This window comes from Manihot esculenta, chromosome 11 (genome assembly GCF_001659605.2).
Source record: "Manihot esculenta cultivar AM560-2 chromosome 11, M.esculenta_v8, whole genome shotgun sequence".
NCBI classification, from domain to species: Eukaryota; Viridiplantae; Streptophyta; class Magnoliopsida; order Malpighiales; family Euphorbiaceae; genus Manihot; species Manihot esculenta.
Window position 1 is genome coordinate 3739026 of NC_035171.2, and position 21232 is coordinate 3760257.

General features: G+C 30.9%; 2 protein-coding genes and 1 long non-coding RNA gene across 3 annotated transcripts; all 3 read left to right on the top strand.

The window, feature by feature from the left end:
• The first annotated feature begins 14113 nt into the window (after positions 1-14113).
• Positions 14114-16942, top strand: LOC110625838 (proline-rich receptor-like protein kinase PERK15). Its single transcript, XM_021771502.2, has 10 exons — positions 14114-14555; positions 14650-14736; positions 14823-14893; positions 15075-15151; positions 15321-15441; positions 15653-15808; positions 15890-16325; positions 16528-16608; positions 16733-16797; positions 16889-16942. Exons 1-10 carry the CDS (start codon positions 14210-14212, stop codon positions 16940-16942), a joined length of 1494 nt encoding a protein of 497 aa, XP_021627194.2. The 5' UTR covers positions 14114-14209.
• A 222-nt stretch (positions 16943-17164) lies between these two features.
• On the top strand, positions 17165-17940 carry LOC122725146. Its single transcript, XR_006352598.1, has 3 exons — positions 17165-17288; positions 17579-17737; positions 17861-17940. It is a non-coding gene; the product is annotated as an uncharacterized LOC122725146 (long non-coding RNA).
• Positions 17941-18371: 431 nt separating this feature from the next.
• Positions 18372-19369, top strand: LOC122725145 (thioredoxin H-type-like). Its single transcript, XM_043962013.1, has 2 exons — positions 18372-18744; positions 18934-19369. Exons 1-2 carry the CDS (start codon positions 18396-18398, stop codon positions 19110-19112), a joined length of 528 nt encoding a protein of 175 aa, XP_043817948.1. The 5' UTR covers positions 18372-18395; the 3' UTR covers positions 19113-19369.
• The last annotated feature ends 1863 nt before the right edge of the window (positions 19370-21232 follow it).

The window sequence follows — 21232 nt, forward strand, 5'->3', positions numbered from 1 at the left end:
TCGTCTGAAACAAAATGAAGGCTCGGAAGAAGCAGTATAAGAAGGGAAAGCGATTGATTGTGGTGGATTTTAGAGCTTCTTCCATGAGTCCAGATCTGCCAGAGTTGGCGAAGAAGATGCCAAATGTCAAATTCTTGACGGTGGATGTTGATGAATTGCCTTCTGTTGCTAGAAAACGGGCAGTTGACGCAGTCCCAACCTTTTTATTATTGAAACGAGGAATATTACAAGGTTAATAACATATAATTAGGAGGGTTATCAAATCCATCAATTATAATTAATTTTCCTTTTTAATTCAATAATTTTTATAACTAGGAGAATGAGTTTCGATTTATAGAGATTTTAAATTTATTTAATTTAAATATTAAATATGAAAAAAATTATTAAAATAAAAAGAGAAAAAAATTTAATTGAAAATTTAGTTTCAAGAAAAGTCAAGAGGAAGAAAATATGTGTGATAAAATTATTAAATAAATAATTAATTAAAAGTTTAATAGAAGGTAATCAGAGGTTTATTAATTAATTATTAATTTAAAAAGGTAATTCACTTAATTTTTCATTATTTAGTTAAAATGTTCAAATAAGTAAATTTCATTAATTCTTCTTTAAAATTAAATTAATTTATAAAGTGTTAAATTAATTTTTAATTAATTAACAATTTCAATAAGCTTGTAGATTTAATTAATTAATTATATTAAGAAAAAAATTTAAACTTTATTAATAATTAGAAGCGGATTATTTAAATCAAATCATGCAATTCCTTAACATAAATAAATATGGTAATTACTATTTGTATTAATCCAATTAAATAATTATATATTTACTTAAATTAAATAGCAATATGTTATTTAATTATGATATTCAATAAGCCTCTTGAATATCTAAGAAAACAACAATTGAGGTGATATTTTTCAAAAATAGAAAAAGAATGAAAATATAAATTAAGATGATAAAAAAATGAGATTAGATCTCACAACTTGATAAAAATCTCAACTAGATTACTTTCAACTAAGCAAGAGAAGCTAGCTACTCAGAGCCATTATAAAAATGTAGAAAAAATAAAAAGAAGAAAATTTGGTTCAGCTTAAGATGTTGAAGAAATCGAGAGACGAAGAGAAAAAAAAAAGAGGAGATATGTATTAAAATATGGAGTTTAATAATATATTTTTTTAAGAGTTATTTTGTCTTTTTATATTTTTTCTGAACATATAAATTTGTAATATTTTTTTAGTGTATTCTGTTCAAAAAACTCCCAGAAAAATAAAAAAACAATAGTCACAGTGGATATTAACCAAATTGATGAAACATGTTAAATTTGTGCGTTAATTTCTTTTCGTACTTATTTTTTATATTGTATGATTGTTCGATTCTTAACAATATGTGTCGAAGAAGAGATGAATTAAAAGATGATCTCGTACTCCTAAAACAGCTCTTATATAGATTTTTCCCAATCAAAAAATAAAAGGAATTATTCAATTTTAATCATATTTGCAACTATTTGAAATAATTTGAATTTTGTACCGGATATAAAAATTGAAACTCTATTGTCTGTCCATGGAGCTTGGACCACAGACTTGGGCAAAGCAGAACTTGTCAGTCCACAATAGGTCTAAAATAGCCTCTCTTGATGCCTTTTACCACATTTAGCTCTAAACTTGTCCAAAATTAAAATCCAAGTTAAAAATTCATTTTTTACCATTAAGAATATAACAAAATTATGGAAATTAATATAGAAAAAGTATTGAATTTGACAACTCATCAAATTATATTTTTATTAATCGACTAATAATTCTATAGGCTTAATAATTGATGTTGCTTCAGTCCTTTCTTCGGAAAATAGATTTACAAAATAACAAGAAAAACCGAGTAGTTTGATGGATAAAACCTCCAATACTTAAGTCAGTAAGGGATCCAAGGTGAATTTAGAAAAAATATTAGATAGATCACATACCTGGAGATTGACTCTTTAAATAGTTTGTCGGTAGTCTTATTTTGATAAGATTTTGATTTTGTGATTGAGTCCTAGTAGGACAAGAAATTATTCTGTTTGAGACTTTAGACTAAAATGGGCCTTGAGGTCCTGTTTAATATGAAATGGATTGTAGAGAGATCCATTCAGATTTTTGGGCTTTTAATGGTTCCTATGTCAATATCATTAGTCCCTCCATTTGTCCATGAATCTTTAGGTTTAGAAAACTTTCTTCTTCTTCTTATTTTTATTTTTCTCTTTCTTTTTTATACCGTGCTATTATGTTGCTATTGAATGATACTACATTAGGAAAATGAAGGTCGTTCTCTTGCTCCTTTTGTTCATCTTCTTTTTCTTCTTTTCTAGTCGCTGAATTTTGGAGTTTGTTCTTTGTGCTCTTTCGCTCAAAGTACTCTTCTTAAATTTATTTTTGAGTTTTACTTGTGGTTTTTTTTCTTAGGTGTTTTCGATCTTTAAAGTTTTGTAGTACTTGAAAGTTTTCAGTTTTCGGCCTCTAGCTACAGTTTTCGGCCTCCAGAGACAGTTTTCGGCCTTTGGCTATAGTTTTCGACCTCCAGCTATTGTTTTTGGCCTCTGACTATGGTTTTCGGTTTTTGGCTACGGTTTTTGGCCTTTGGCTATGGTTTTCAATTTTTTGGCCTATAGTTACAATTTTCGGCCTTCGGCGATAGTTTTCATCATCCGACTATAGTTTTCAGCTTCTGATTTTTTACTTTCAATTTTTGGTTTTCAACCTTCAGTTTTCGGCTTTTGATTTTTTATTTTTAATCAGTTGAATTTTTAGACAGTTGGCCAGTTAGGTTTTCGGCCTTTCAGATTTTCGGTCTTGGCGTGGTAGCACGCTGGTTTTGATTGACTTGTTTTCCCACTGCATTGACAACTCGACATTAATGAGATCTGATATAATGTTGCCAGTAACATGGTACCATGCTACTATCATAGTACTATGCTGCCACGGTATTAGTTGTTGATGAGGGTGCTCATAACTCTTAAGGGTCTATTGGTTTGCTTACTTATTTTTCTATCGTATTAACCACTTGACATTTATGAGATCTGGTACTATGCTACCATGGTATCACACTATCATGATATCAGTTGCTAATGATGAGGGCGCTCATAATGCCTAAGAGGTAATTGGTCTGGCTGACTTATTTTTCCTCTATATTGGTGGCTTGACATTGATAAGGTCTGGCACCATACTGCTATGGTATCAGTTGCTGATGAGGGCACTCATAAAGCTTAAAGGCCAATTAGTCTGGCTGACTTATTTTTCCCCTGTATTGGCGGCTTGACATTGGTATCAGTTGCTGATTAGGACGCTTATAATGCCAAAGGGGCAATTGGTTGGCCGACTTATTTCTCTTATGCATTGGCGGTATAATGTTGATAAGATCTAATATCATGCTGCCACGGGATCAGTTGCTAATAAGGGCGCTCGTAATGCCTAAGGGGCAATTGGTTTGGCAAACTTACCATGGTATCGGTTATTGATGAGGGTGCTCATAACGCCTAAGAGGCAATTAGTCTGGCTGAATTATTTTCCCTCTATATTGGCGGCTTGATATTGATAAAATCTGGTACCATGCTGCTACGATACCATACTGCCATAGTATCGGTTGCTGATGAGGGCGCTCGTAAAGCTTAAAGGGCGATTGGTCTTACTGACTTATTTCCCTCCTGTATTGGCAACTTGACGTTGATAAAGTCAGCATAGTATCATGCTGCCATGGTACGATGTTGCTGTACTATCAGTTGCTGATAAGGGCGTTCGTAATGCCTAAAGGGCAATTGGTTTGATAGACTTATGTCCCCATGCACTGCTTGATGTTGATAATATCTAGTATCATGTTGTCATAGTATTAATTGCTGATGAGGGCGCTCTTACGTCGTCTAAGAGGACAAGTGGTTACCTGAAAAAGTGCCTTACATTGCTTAGGTGAGCAAGTGGTCGCCTGAGAGGGTGTTCTTATATTGCTTAGGAGCAATTTTACGTCGCCTAAATGGATAAGTGGTTGCCTAAAAAGTACTCTTATATCGTCTAAATGGACAGATGGTTGCTTTAAAGGGTGCTCTTACATCACCTAAGGACACTCTTACATTTTATAAATTTTAATAATCTTATAATTATTACTATATATAAATTTATTAATATTTTTTATCTTTTAAAATATATTTAAAAAAATTATTTTCTGAGATAATTTTTTTTATAGAAATATTTTTCATAGATAGAAAATATATTGTATATTTTCAATTTATTTTCTTCAAATATATAAAACAGCTTTAACTTTGCTAATATTTAGAATCACGTCGGCATTATAGATAAGACAAATTTTAATGGAAAAACGATTAAATATAAAGACAAAACCATCAATTAGCTGTATTAATTTAGACCATAACAACTAACATTGTTTAAAGTAATTAATTAATGAGACTTTAGCATTTGAAGTAGACTAGTGTCTTATTCCAAAAAAAAAAAATTATTATATTATTGCAAGAGACCTCTCTGTTAAATTAATATTATCTTTAAGACATGTGAATTTATTTTATATTTATTAATATATTATTAATCAGTATATATATCTGTTAAATTTTTATTAATTTATTAAATATAAATTTTTTCATAAAATATATATATTTTTTATTTTACTCTTGAGATAGTTTAGAAAATAGAAGTAAATAAATTTCAATTATAAAATTATACCAAACATGATTATTGAATTATTCATTTTAGATTTTTTTTAAAAAATAAAACTACCGATTGTATTGATAAAATTCTATTAAATAAAAAGAGATATCATCCTAAACAGAGAGACGATTATGTCTAATAGATTCTCTAACCAAAGTATGAGCGGTTAGAGTAGTATTACGATGAACCCATCTAATAGAAAATCCCTGCATAAGATAATTTAGCAAAAATACTCCTCAAGTGGCTGTCTAAACCACTGCATAAGATAATTTGACAAATATATTCCTCCTTCTTTCTCATCTCTCAAGTATAAATCATTAAAGTCTCCCGACCAAAGCCACGGAAGAGAGCTTCTACGAGATAAAGCTCGAATAAGGTTCTAAGACTGACGTCGTCATTGCGATTTTAGAAACTCATAATAACTAGTAAACCTCCATTGACCATTACCTTCCGAAATAACCGAATCAATAAAATTTAAAGAAAAGCCAACCACAGAAATAGACACATGACTCTTCCACATTAACGAAACGCCTCCTCTCAATCATTGTCTATTGACTGAGAAGCAACTATCAAAATGTAAAAAACTACGAAAAAATTTTGTTGTCCCTTGAAACAACCCAAGAGAGGGGGTGAATTGGGTTTATAAAAAAAATTAAGGTAAAGAGACACAAATTAAAAAGGGAGTAAGAAAGGTGAAGAAAAATCAACACAAAGGTTTATAGAGGTTCAACTATCTCAAGTCTACGTCCTCTCCTCAAGGTCCTCTCCTCATGGTCCTCATTGAGAGTTCAACTCCACTATCTAATCTTCTTTGGGTGAAGATTAAAACTCCTTGCAATTCTAGAGCAAAAATCTTGCTCTTTTACAAATCTCTTTTTCTCACAAGAATAATCATTTGCTCAAAATCACACCCACCACAATTAATTCACTCAACAACCTTCACTCAATCTTAAAACTCAAACCAATTACAACTCAAAACAGACTTTCAAAGAATTAATGCTATAGCTCAAGGTTTTGAGAGAGAGAGAGAGAAAAAGGCTTTAATCTCAATAAGTGTTTGCTTAGATGGTTGTTGTAACCTTTTCAGATAAAAAACACATTATATTTATAGTTCTGTTATAAATATGGCCGTTGGGGATGCATTAAATGCAAATAGAGTCATTTATGTACAGAAATAACCGTTATATCGTGTTCAGAAAAATTTAGGTTCGGCGGTCTAAGGTTAAAGTTCGGCGGCCGAACCTTTTGAGGTAAAGAACATCTTTCTTGAAAATGGACTTTCGGCGGCCTAAAGTCCATATTCGGCGGCTGAACATATGGGATTTTTGCCTTTGCCTCTGTCCCTTCTCCTTCAGAAGCCGAAAGTTACACTTTAGAGGGCATGTTGAAAACAGACTTTTGGCGGTCGAACATATGAGACTTTTGCCTCTGTCCCTTCTCTTTCAGAAGATGAAAGTTTCACTTTAGGGGGCATGTTGAAAATAGACTTTCGACGGCCGAACATATGGGACTTTTGCCTCTGTCCTTCACTTTCAGAAGTCGAAAGTTTCACTTTAGGGAGAACAAAAAATAATTTTTTAAATCTTTGAAAAATCATAACTTAGGCTATAAAACTCCATTTTTCAATCCGTTTGAATTTTTGCAACCTATATTTTTGAATATTTTATTTTATAAAAAATAATTTCAAAATCACTCCTTTTAGAAAATTTCATTTTGGTCCCTCCAAGTCAATTACTTAAAACTTGGCCATATTTAGAAAAAACTTTTAGGATTGAAAGAAACCTTGAGCCATCACAATTAATTAATTGAAATTCACAATGCATAAATTGACAATGCAAAGAAAAATTACAATCTGATCCCCTTCTTCTGATATGCTTCCAAAATTGGCACTTTCCACTTTTGAGTCCTAAGCGATTTCATTCATTTTAATAAGGGACCTACAAGCTCAACATAAACACTTTTAAAGAATATTAGTAGCACACCAATTGTTTATTTATCATCAAAATAAGGATTAGAACATTTAGGTCCAACAAATTCCATACGAGAACTAAGAGCTAGCTTTTATTTTCATCAAAAATAAAATGTCTGGCTTGTAACTAGTAACCAAATCTTTCAATGTATTAACTGTCCTCAGCAGTTCCAACACAGGACGATCATTGCTTTCGGCTATTCTGACCTTTGACGGGATGAGCCGCTTCACTGTTGCTTGTCGAATTAACATTCGCAGGGGTGTTGTTAGAGGCATCCTGTTGAGAGGAAGGAAAACCTGTAATAATGTTATGTTTAGTGTTTCTTGGCCTTTTTTTAGCATCATCATTTATTCGGACTGCAATCTCCTCATCAAATTTATCAGAACTGCCTTGGCTCACAGAATTCTTGTGCATGTCCATAATATGGTCCTCAGTCTCCTTATTTACAATGGGTTGACTTTTGCCAAATAAGGAGAATTGCCTATTATGTGCTGCCAAATTAGTGTTTTTAAAATTGCTAATTGATGCTAATCCTGCCACAAATCCCGGCGGAGCAGAATTGCCAGAATCACGCAACCATAGGCTTATCGGTCTATGGTTCCGACGAACAGGTGCTTTGAGGAAATCACCCCAATCAAACTTGATATCTTCTTTCTTCAACCTCAGCTGCAAGTCGCAGAAAGCCTTCACATGACCCAGTTTCCCACATAGATAGCAAAAAGTAGTCAACTTTTCATATTGAAACTTCACAGTAAACACAGTACCATCATCTCCAACAAACTTCTTCCGCCGTTTCAAAGATTGCCAAATGTCCAAACAAACTTTAACTCTCATAGGGCCCGGCGACATAGCTAAAGCATTTTTCATATCATACTCTTTATAGTGGCCAACAAAATTCCCAACCAATTTAGCCAACGTCTCGTTATAATAACCAGAATGGAGGTCTTTCATCAGAACCAAAAAATCAGAATGAGTTAGAGGAATATGGAGATGATTTTCATTACCTTGTATCTCCTTCCAAACAAGCAGAAATCGATTGTACAACCAAGGACCCCCATTCCCTATATTTTCAAAATCAACATTATTAAAAAACCGAAACATATATCTTTTTGCCTCTAATTCCATAATAGATAACCCCTATAAAGGATGTCATAAATCTGTCAAACAGATCTGCATATTCTGGAAATTGATTTGATTGTATGTAAGAAATATCCCCACCATACAGAAATCATAAGTGACGATCAGAATATCTCTGGAACTCTTAATAGGGACAACAACATCTTCTTCGTCGATAGTCAATTGACACATATAGTCTTTCATGGAGAAGGGAAAGAATAAGTTAGGTTTAAGGAAGAGAAAAGGCGAGAGTATCGAGCCGCAAAGGGACCACAGAGGGAAACTTACATTCACACTATTTATTTTAGGTTATATTATACTAAATATTCAAATTCATTTTAAATGAATTGTATTTAAATTCAGTTGAATGTATTTACGAATGTTTTTGTAAGAAAAAGATTTAAATGAATTTTTATAAAATTATTCATGATTTATTTTTATACATAATAAAAATTTTTAAGTTAAAAAATTTTAAATTTTTTTATTTCAAATAAAAATTTTGCAAAAAAAAAAAGAATTAAATTAAATTTTTACAAAATTTTTTATTTCAAACGGAGAATATAATAAAAATAAAATTTTTAAAATAAAAATACCTAACGAATATTTATATTTTGATTTTTTTTTTCAATAATAAGAAAATTTATTATTAAATAAAAACAAGACGAGATACTACCAAGGAAAAAATAGTATTTAAATACAAATAGTATAAAATTTTATTAAAATTTTTATAAACTTTAATTCTTATGGTAGTTTCTGTGCAATTTTTCCATGTAAATGTAATCCATGGGATTTAACATGATAATTGGAAGTAATTGCCAGAGTAACGTTACATAAATTCGTTAAGCATATTTATTTTGTAAGAATGATAAATCATGTTATTTGATCTTAAAAATATGAAGACCAAACGATAGGTTTCTCTAAAGTTCAAGATTATATTATAATTTAGGGTAAACTACAGTTTAGTCCCTCTAATTTAATGAAATATTTACTTTAGTTCCTGTGTTTTTTAAAACCTACAATTTAATCTTTCACATTTAAAAAAACTGCAAAATAGTCCCTACAGTCAAATTTTCAGTTAACCTTCCATTTATTTTAATGAAAATGACTAAACTACCCTTTAAATAAAAAAATCCAATCAAACACTATTTTTCACTTCCAAATCAGCCCATCTCACTACCTCTCATTCCCGATCCTCTTCTTCCTTTTCTCCTCATCTTTCTCCTTCTTTTTCCGATTCTCTTCTTCCTTCTCTCCTCATCCTTCTTCTTCTTCTGTGTTTGATTTCATGCAATTGGGCGAGATGGTAGTGGTGATTATACGAATATGGGTAAATCTGAAGAGCTTTTTCCTTCTCTCCTCATCCTTCTTCTTCTTCTGTATTTGATTTCATGCAATTGGGCGAGATGGTAGTGGTGATTATACGAATATGGATAAATCTGAAGAGCTTCTTCCTTCTCTCCTCATCCTTCTTCTTCTTCTGTGTTTGATTTCATGCAATTGGGCGAGATGGTAGTGGTGATTATACGAATATGGGTAAATCTGAAGAGCTTCTTCCTTCTCTCCTCATCCTTCTTCTTCTTCTTCTGTATTTGATTTCATGCAATTGGGCGAGATGGTAGTGGTGATTATACGAATATGGATAAATATGAAGAGCTTCTTCCTTCTCTCCTCATCCTTCTTCTTCTTCTGTGTTTGATTTCATGCAATTGGGCGAGATGGTAGTGGTGATTATATGAATATGGGTAAATCTGAAGAGCTTCTTCCTTCTCTCCTCATTCTTCTTCTTCTGTGTTTGATTTCATGCAATTGGGCGACATAGTAGTGGTGATTATACAAATATGGGTAAATCTAAAGAGAGAAGAAGAACAATGATGAGAATAAAATAGAGCAGATAAGTGAGTAAGAGCAGCCGCAACTAAGAAGAAGAAGAAGAAGAAGAAGAAGAAGGATGAGGAGAAGAAGGAGAAGGAGAGGATTGGGAAGGGGAGGTAGTAGGATGGAGCGAATACTGTTTGGTTGAGTTTTTTTACTTAAAGGGTAGTTTAGTCATTTTCATTAAAATAAACGGAAGGTTAACTGAAAATTTGACAGTAGGGACTATTTTGCAGTTTTTTTAAATATATGTGAAAGATTAAATTGTAGGTTTTTAAAAATATAGAGACTAAAGTAAACATTTCATTAAACTAGAGGGACTAAACTGTAGTTTATCCTATAATTTAATTTAAATTATTTAAATTTATTTTTAAATAATTATAAAAAAATTTAAGTATATTGGATTTTTATGGTATAAAATTTAAATAATTAGGTATAATGTTGATTTCGCATAAATGTTTGAAATTTTTCATTCATTAGTATATTTTTGAATTAAAAATTTAGAACAATTATCCTTAAATTATCTTAAATAAACATTTTAAAAGAAATAGAAATAATTTATAATTTTATAAGAATTTAATTTATTATAAATTAGAGGATTATGAATAAAAAAATTATAATTATAATTATAGTTTTAACATCATATTTTGAAATAGATACTTATATATGCGAATATAATGGATGCGAGAAAAATGGCTCACCATGTAAAAGAGATTCTAAATGTATTGGGTCCTTCAATGCAGTATCCAACTAGCCTAACAAGATTTGGGTGATTTACACTGCAAATGATCTTAATATCCTCATTCAATTCTTCTCTGAGTTTTTCATCTGGAAGATATTTTAGTCTCCTTACGGCAACGTATTGGCCATCTAGGGATCCCTTATAATAATCTGCACCTAGACCACCCTCGCCAAGATATTGGGAGAAATCTTGAGTTGCCGATTGAAGTTGTTGATAAGTGAATCTCCTTGGATTATAAGCTTTAAACTCCGCAGTGTCCTTATCGTCAATTTCTGGAATGATAGAAAGCTTCCGCATCATCTGCTGGAGGAGATTATCTGGATCAACCAAGAAACCCATCAACTTTGATCAGAAGAAACCTGCTGACTGTAAACTTAATTAACTTCTTTTTAGTAAATTAAGTGGATTTCAAAAAAAAAAAAAAAAACGATTTTTTGGAAAAACTCGTTCTTATCTTATCCCCATCTAATTTTGATTATATTATAAAGTTCTCTAACTTGCCCATAATTTTTATTTATTGTTAACAAATTTATAAGTCAACAAATTTTACCATTTTTATTGATGGATGAAATTTTAGCGGATAATTTATGCAAATATTAATAAAAAAATCATTCGATACCTTTCGTTGTGGACAAAGGATTGCAACCTTGAATCTATAAAATCTACATATTCTCCATTCAAAGCCTTTTCAATAAGAGGTTTTGCCTACAAGATATTAATGAAAATTATTTATTAATGGATCTGAAAAGCATGATGCACGTACATTTGTATTTATCTTATAGTATATGGTTTTGTCTTTTTATATTTTTTTAATGTGCTATAGAGAATGCTTCATTATTTTATCTATACATATATACATCCAACTCTGATTTGAATTCAATTCCTCCTTCTAAATTGATTTATATAGCACAATTTTTAAATTGCAATTTTTATATCAAACTATTATAAAGTAATAGAGTCATATCCAAATAACAATGTCAATTCATTTATCATCTATAGGATTTCTTTTCGAAATCATCTCTAAAAATATAATATCAAAAGAATAAATATCGGATTTATTAGAGTGTTTTCTCAATTGTGTTGTCAATAGATTGGTATAATTGTAATTAAATAATCATAATTAAAATGTATTAATATTTTCTTAAAAAACTAATATCTTCAAATTAATTAAGGAACCCTAATTTCTTCTTGTATTTTTTTCTTTGTCTTAATTTTTATTGTATTTTTCAAACTATTCTAAGAGTAGATAACAATGGCATTGAAAAAAAAAGAAAAACAATACCGATTCAATTAAATGATAGAAAAGAAGTTGTATTTTACGTACACTTGTGTTTCCATAATTGATGATTTGGATATGTGAGTAAAAGCATCCTTAAAAAATAGGGCAAGTCTAAAATCTGAAACCTAAATAAATGATTTAAGTAAATTAATAAATTTATTACATGTATATTTTATACTAAAATATTTTTTAAAAAAATATTTTCTATATTTTTTGATATTTAACACGCCTAAAAAAATTAATTAACGAAAAATTTCATGATTAAAGAAATAATTAAGTTATTTTTAAAAAATGATTTTCTTATTTAAAAAAAATGATTTTCTCTTTTAAAAAAAGTCATTTTTTATATTTTGAAAATTTTATTAAAATCTCTATATATAATTTTGGTAATATATTTTATTTTTAAATTAAAATTAAATAATAAAAAATAAGTTATTTTTATTACAAAATAACTTTTAAAAACAATTAATACCTCTAGTTTCACTCCGGTGAACTGCCCTGTTCATCCCCCAGCGAGAGGCCATCGGAAGTTGCATAACTTCTGTAACCACGGCTAGAGGTATTAAGTGTAAATGTGAATGGTCAAAGATAGAGAGGAAGATGTAGGAAGGATGGTGGAAGCTAAGACAGTAGGTATACATATGAAGTGGACTTGATTTCTCACATTAATGTTGGATTAAGACAATTTAGATTTCTTTGAAAATAGAAAGATAAATTGGACTTGGTCAATTGTTATTGGACTTGGTCAATTGTTTAGAGTTTTCATCTAATCTATGAAGTGATTGTGTAAAGTCTTCGTCTAATCTATGAAGTGGCTTTTATATCATATAGGATACTTATATGATATATAAATAAAAAATACTGTAAAGATATTTATATAAAACAGTTAATTTTTTATAAAAAAAAAATTATTAGTTGATGACCGCTGGGTTTTACCATCTCAGTATGAGGCTAAACTTCAAAAAGTAGTGCTGATTCAAAAGCTTATGAAACTTTCCTGACAAATTGATCCAATATTTTCGATCCCGATTCAGGTCCGAAGATATTAAGTATGAATGTGAATGTGAAGCATCAAAATAGAGAGGGAGCTGTAGGAAGGATGATAGAAGGTAAGACAGTAGGTATACATATGAAGTGGACTTGATTTCTCACATTAAAGTTAAATTAAGACAATTTGAATTTTTTAGAAATAGAAAGACAAATTGGACTTGGTCAATTGTTTAAAGTCTTCATCAATTTATGAAGTGATTGTTTAAAGTCTTCATCTAATCTATGAAGTGGCTTTATACCATATAGGATACTTATATATATATAAAAGAAATACAATAAAGATATTTATATAAAAACAGTTATTTTTTTATAAAAAAAATTATTAGTTAGTTATATTTTTTTTAGGGTTCATTTATATATAAAAATTATATTTATTTATTTATCTAAATTTTTATTAATTTATTGTATTATATCGAATTGCTTACCTGATACAACAGCGATACGGTATAATTTCAAGTAATTGCTTCTATTTCTAGATGCGCAAGCTGCAATTTCAATGTTTGGAGCCGTTGATTGCAGACTGAATATACATTCACAACCTCATACTAATTAATATTAATTTATTAAAAATCTAAACTAAAATTGTAACATATATATTTTTTTGAACGAATAAAATTGTAACATATTTAATATTTAAATTTATAATTATAATAATAAACACAAATTAATCTTATTATTATATTTTATTAAAAAATTTTAATTACACATATTACTAAATATATTTTAAACTTTACTAATTATACTTTGATTTTTATAAATTGACAAAATTAGAAGAAATTAATTTTATTGGAAAAAAATAAAATTTGATTACACATATTATTAATATTACTAAATGTGTTATAATTTTTATAAATCAATAAAATTAAATGAAAATGATTTTATTAAAATAAATAATAAATTATTTTTTTAAAATATAATATTCATAATGAAATAAGGATACAAATAATTTTATAAATAATTGTATATAAAAATAAATAATAAATTATTATTATAAAATATATAATAATTATAAAAAATTATTTTGTGATTTAACATCTTTTTCAAATAAAATTCTATTATTTAATTTGTAATAAAAAGAACTATTTGATCTCTCACGTTAGTGTTAGATTAAGACAATTTGGATTTTTATTTTTAATTTTTTTTAAAAAAGAGACAATTTGGAATTGTTCAATGGCATGAAATTCTTCATCTAATTTATGAACTGAACTTTTATATATGTTTTGGACTTGTTCAATGCCATGAAATTCTTCATCTAATTTATGAACTGAACTTTTATATATGTGCTGGTTATTGAAATTATTTAAAATAATTCTAGAAGTTCAATAATCAACAATTCAACATGCTTTTTATCTCATTGGATATAGCTATTATGAATACAAGAAACCTTTCACACATGTAAGGACTAATATATAAGAAACTTTTCTGGCAGAGATATTGTCACCTATCTTTATTGTAGTGGTAGTTGTTGCATAGCTTTAGCGACTCTGCAACTTCCGATCAATTGATGGCTTCTCGCCAGGAAAGAACAAGCAGTACAATTGGGCCGAAGCAATATAGTTTTGAAGAATTAGTAGTGGCAACTGGTGGTTTCTCCCGCAAAAACCTCCTTGGCGAGGGTGGTTATGGTGAAGTCTTCAAGGGATTTCTAGATGAGTACCGTGCTATTAAAAAACTTAGAATTATTTCGTCGGATGAACAGAGGAAAAAAGAATTGGAGCACGAGATCAAGGTCATTAACAGTGTCAGTCACAGAAATCTTGTTAAGCTGGTTGGCTACTGCATTGAAGAAAACGATGTGTTGCTCGTTTTAGAGTATTTTCCAAATAAGTGCTTGAAATATAATTTACATGGTGAGTTTTATTTTATTTTAATTTTTTTCTTTCCAAGCTCTTAGTTTTATATATGTGCAAACTGATTAACTTACAAATATTAAATGGCATGTAGAAAGAAAAGAGAGGATTTTGGTTTGGCAAGAAAGAATGCAAATCGCCAAAGGCTTAGCGAAAGGACTGGAATATTTGCATGAATACTGTGAGTATTTAATATGGAATTAGCTACTTGCTTAATGCTAGGCTATTTTTGAAGAAAAAAAAATATATTTTCTTAATATTTTTCAGGTAATTTCAAAATCATACATCAAGATATCAAACCTGGTAATATTCTTCTCGATAACAACTTTGAACCAAAGGTAAGTTAATTATATAATGTATGAAACTTTTCATCGGTGTAATCAAAGTCACCATACATAGTAAAACTCTAAGTTAATTCCCTTTTTGTTTGCAAAATTATGTCAACACATTAATTCCAATGTTGGTTTTCTTTGATAGATGGCACAGTAAATCTGCTAATGTTTAGATTATTTTGTGCAGATTGCAGATTTTGGACTCGCCTTATTTCTCCCAGATAATGCTACTCATGTTTCCCAATCAGCTGTGGGAACTGAAGTGTGAGACATATATATTATCTCTTAATTAAATTGCCATCCATACAAGGAAAAATAAAAAGTAAAAACAATGAAAACTTAGCAAAGGTCATATTTTGGCCTCTCTAGTATAGACTTCTATTTTCTAGAGAAGGATTTTTAACCTGATTCTTCACTGTGTTTTCAACTACAGTTATATGGAGAAATCAAAAAGAATTTCTAAGAAATCAGATGTTTATTCATTTGGTATAGTGCTTCTTGAGCTGATCACCGGCAGAAAACCAATATGCGATGGCATTGATATTGTTAACTGGGTATGCTACTAGCTTGTTTTATATCAAGAAGCAACAGAAGTTGCTTCTAGTGTGGCACATCATCAACTTCCTGGTGACGATTGCTACTTCAATTATTTTAAGTGTTTGCTTTTGTTACTCTTGGACTGTGGTTATGCATTTAAAGCTTAAAACATCTTCAACAAGATTACATGTACATTTTCTTTTAATTTTTATTTTTATCAATATTCAGGCAAAAAATCCAATTAAACAAGCTTTGATGGGACAGTATTCGGGTTTTGTCGATTCCAAATTGCAAAGCTATAATGTAGAAGAAATAAAGCTGATGATTTGTTGTGCTGAACACTGTGTTTATAAACCTTCAACGGATCGTCCAAGAATACGAGAGGTATAAAAATGACCCAGTTAGTGTTTTAATCATTTATAGTTTGTGTGTGCGTCACCTTTTTATTATTGCTATGCCATGCAGATAGTTCGAGTTCTTGAAGGATTTATTCCTCCTCAGGATAAGGATGCTAATGACTTCCTCCAGCATAGGGTGCAGAAGCTTTCCATCATTCCAGAAACTGATGATAATGACAGTGTGGAGTCTGAAGTTTATAGTACGAGGATGTTTTCTTATCAACAACTTGAACGAGCGACTCAAGGTTTCTCCCAATTTCTTGGTGAGGGAAGTCTAGGTCAAGTTTATAAGGGATACCTGGATGGCAAAGAAGTTGCTGTAAGGCAACTTAAACAGCTTCCAGATGAAAAACAAAGGGAAAATTTGGAGAAAGATATTAAGATCATTGGCAGTGTGAATCACCCAAATCTTGTCAGGCAGCTTGGGTACAGCACTCAAGGACTCAATAGATTTCTTGCTCTAGAGTTTTTCCCCAGTATCTCCTTGAAATCTCTTTTACATGGTGAGTCATTTTACTTGCATCCTAATTTATTCACATATATAGGTATCAATGCGTAATTGCAAAATTTTACAACTAACAATAATTTATCGAAATTTAATTTAATCATTTTCCGTTTTTTTTTTAAATATTCTAATAGTTAGAATAAAAAATTTAATTTCTTTAATTTAAAAAGAGTTGACTATGAATTGGAAATTTTATATAGGGAAGCGAACTTTGGAGTGGTCAGAAAGAGTAAAAATCGCAATAGACTCTGCAAAAGGTTTGGAATATCTTCATGAAAATTGTGAGTGTATATATAATTTACGATATTCATTTCCATGTTGCTTTTAGAATTTTCTTTTTTTTATTATTTTTCATGTTATCAATCTATTTTTTTAAAATTTTTCTATTATATTTTATATTTACAGGTAAAATTATACATGGAGATATTATGACAAATAATATTCTTATTGATAATAATTTTCAGTCAAAGGTAAAACAATATTTATTATGCCTAAGTTAAATGCTAAAATTTTCTTTGTAAAATATGCAGACTTTGGATTACTGATATAATTTTGGTTTAGGTTACAAACTTTGGACTTATCAAGTATTACAGATCTGAGAGAACTGTTGTGTAAGAATTTTTTTTTTTTTTTCATTCTCTTTCTTAATTTTTTTTATAAGCAAATTTTTATTAAAATAGAATCCCCTCATTCTTCTTACTTGAATTACTTAGTATTGCAATTCTATCTTTTTGAATTAGTTAAAATAAAATAAAACTAGATAATTTATTAGACTTTTCTATTGACAGATTTTTTTTTATTTTTTAATTTTTTGACTCAATTACATTACAGTTATGCAGATCCTGAAGATAGAAAAGGAACATCAGAAAAATCAGATATTTATGCCTTCGGTGTTGTACTTTTAGAACTGATTACCGGCATAGATTCCAGGAAGAAAGGCGCTAATAATATTATTAACGGGGTATGAACTTATCTATAATAGCTTATCATATCATTAGTAACTTAATTAATCAATAATATAGTTAATAAAGGATAGAAGCAGTCAATTTTAAACTAACATATTTTACCTATGAATTTGTTTAAATGAATTTTTGAAGAAAAATTCTACAAGCTAGATAGATTTTTGATCAATTATATATTTTAGCAGGTAGCTTGTTCTTAATATGAGCGTATACTTACAAATATGCTAGAAAGCTTAAGGCTTTTTATTTTTAAAAAAGAAAAGTAACAATTTTCTACATTAATATTCAGATAAAGACTCTAATGAGACCAGCAATGAAAAGAGAATATACTACTATTTTTGATCCTACATTGCAAGGTAATTATAATAGAATAGAAATGGATCGAATGCTTTATTGTGCCGCTGCTTGTGTTTATAAACCTTCGGCATTTCGTCCGCAGATAAAGAAGGTACACGTTCATTCATATTTATATTATTAGTTAGTGTATTCTACCTCTATAGTCTATCAAAACCTTCAAAAATTACATGGTTTATGTCTAACTTTTTTTTTATACCTCTATTATGTCATATAGATAGTTGGAGTTCTTGAAGGAAGTATTCCCTGGAAGGATATATGGGATGAGAGTGACGATCAAATCTTATCGGATGCTATAGTTAAAGGTCCATTTCTTATGATTAATAAATTTTCTCAATTTTATAATGATATTTTCTTTATTTTTTCTAAATTACCATCCATTTTATTTTATAAATAATAATTAATTAATGTATCGTCGTGGAATAATAAATTATAAAGATATTGACATAAATAATTTTATAATAAAAGAATTTAAATAAATTCTTATAAAATTATGCATGATTTAATTTTTGTATATGGTGAAAGCTTTTATGTATGATAAAAGTTTTTTAAATTAAAAAAAAGATTATTTTATATAAGAAAATTATAAAAAAAATTAATTGAATTATTTTTTTTTTATTTCAAAGAGAGGAATAATAAATTTTAATGCGAAAGTACATAAGTATTATTTAATTTCGATTCCAACTACTAAATGTTCACTTTGTTTTTTCCGGTATCAAGAATCTCCACCTTTGTTAACAAAACCAGAGAAAATGGCTGAAGAGGGAGTGGTGATTGCCTGCCACACAGTGAAGGCTTGGAAGAAGCAGTATAAGAGGGGAAAGCGATTGGTTGTGGTGGATTTTAGTGCTTCCTGGTGTGGGCCTTCTCGTTTCATGAGTCCAATTCTGGCAGAGTGGGCGAAGTTGATGCCGAATGTCAGATTCTTGACGGTGGATGTTGATGAATTGAGTTCTGTTGCTAGAAATTGGGCAGTTGAGGCAATACCAACCATTTTATTCTTCAAACGAGGACAATTACTCGACAAGGTTGTTGGTGCCAATGTACCGCAACTGGAGTTGACCATCGCAAGGCATGCTGGTGGCGCACACAGGACTTTAGGTCAGTGCAAATAATTGTACATTTTTATTATTAATTGTATATTTTTATTATATATAATTAATTAAATAATTATTACCTCTCCATTTGCAATTAAAAAATTTATAATAATTAAATAAAAATAATATCGTTTAATTTAATTTTTTTTTATAAACTTACTGGTGATTCACTTTTTTTTTTTTAATGATACAGGATCTGAAGTGTCGAATTCTGCTATATTTCCACAACCTACAAATGTCTACGCGACACTCCCAACTGAATATGCCCAACCGCAATTCATTGGCATGACTTCTGATCAGAATCCACAAATGTTTAAAACAAAAAAAAGACATATGCTAAAAGAAATTATAGGCGCGATCTTTCATTTGTAATCATTTTGTCCCTTTCACTCATATTGTTCATTGTTATAGGTTATAGGAAGTAAATATATTAATATAGAAAGTAAATGTCAAAACTACATCGTTTCTGATGTTTTTCAGTTTACATATGTATATTGTTTAGACTGTGTCGTTTTAGGACAGATGTGTTGGGTCTCTTGCACATGTCATGCACGAGCTGTTATTTGGTTTATAAGGAAGCTACAAGCTTCCAGAACATGGGTGTAACAACATTTTCTTTATCTCTGAAATAAAACCAGTATGTTTTCTCTCTCTCTCTCGTTCTTGAACATGGTATCAGAGCTGGGTTTCTAGCTCACGCCGGCGCGTTGCTGGTTGCCTGAAGATGATCCTCTGCTCCTTCGAAAGATCTGACGATGACGGAGCGTGGAGGCAGTAGTAACGATCAAAAGGCGACGGGACCACCCGAGAAAGCACAGATCGCGAATGCCGGGATGGAAGATCTGCTGAGTCTCCAAACATCCGACCATCCAGGTATGAGTCTGGTCTCCGCTCCTCTCATAGGAACTAATTTCAGATCTTGGAGCAGGGCTATTAGAATAGCCCTGGGTGCCAAGATGAAATTAGGTTTTGTCGAAGGCACAACTTCGGCACCTAGTAAGGATTCTGAGGGCTATGAACAGTGGAAAAGATGTGACTTCATGGTCACATCTTGGATCCTTAATTCCATCTCTAAGGAGTTGGTTGATGGCTTCATATACACTGCCTCGGCCAGAGATCTCTGGTTAGAGATCTGTGAGAGATTTGGAGAGTGCAACGGACCTATGATCTATGAGTTGCACAGAAAGATCTCTCTTATATCTCAGGAAAATGCTTCTGTGTCTGTTTACTTCACTAAGTTGAAGAGGTTATGGGATGAACTTGGGTCAGTAGAAACGCTCCCAACCTGTACATGTGGAGCATCTAGAGATATAGCTGACATAGCCAACAGAAATAGGCTCATGCAATTCCTAATGGGTCTAAACGAAGTCTTTGGGTCTGTAAGGGACCAAGTGTTAGGGATGGATCCTCTGCCAACAGTAAACAAAGCTTACTCTATGGTAGTGAAGTTTGAGTCTCAAAGGGAAATCTTAGGAGCTATGAATGACAACACTGAATCCCTTGCCTTACTAAACAAAACTCAATCTGAAAACCTGAATAGACCAAGAAGGTCTGAGAATAAGAAGGGACATTGTACCTTCTGTAACATGAATGGTCACACCCGGGAAGGGTGTTTCAAGTTGATTGGATACCCTGATTGGTTCAAGGGTAAGAGCAAGGCTGGGACACAACCGGTCAAAGGTTTTAGAAGCACCAAAATTATGGCTGCTATTGATGGAGATAATCCAGAAGAGGACAGTCCTCTGGAATGTCTGAATACATCAAATTATGGCTTCATATACACTGCCTCGGCCAGAGATCTCTGGTTAGAGATCTGTGAGAGATTTGGAGAGTGCAACGGACCTATGATCTATGAGTTGCACAGAAAGATCTCTCTTATATCTCAGGAAAATGCTTCTGTGTCTGTTTACTTCACTAAGTTGAAGAGGTTATGGGATGAACTTGGGTCAGTAGAAACGCTCCCAACCTGTACATATGGAGCATCTAGAGATATAGCTGACATAGCCAACAGAAATAGGCTCATGCAATTCCTAATGGGTCTAAACGAAGTCTTTGGGTCTGTAAGGGACCAAGTGTTAGGGATGGATCCTCTGCCAACAGTAAACAAAGCTTACTCTATGGTAGTGAAGTTTGAGTCTCAAAGGGAAATCTTAGGAGCTATGAATGACAACACTGAATCCCTTGCCTTACTAAACAAAACTCAATCTGAAAACCTGAATAGACCAAGAAGGTCTGAGAATAAGAAGGGACATTGCACCTTCTGTAACATGAATGGTCACACCCGGGAAGGATGTTTCAAGTTGATTGGATACCCTGATTGGTTCAAGGGTAAGAGCAAGGCTGGGACACAACCGGTCAAAGGTTTTAGAAGCACCAAAATTATGGCTGCTATTGATGGAGATAATCCAGAAGAGAACAGTCCTCTGGAATGTCTGAATACATCAAATAGAATTCTTGAATTGTCTTCTATGCTGAGCTCCCTGAAACAAGAA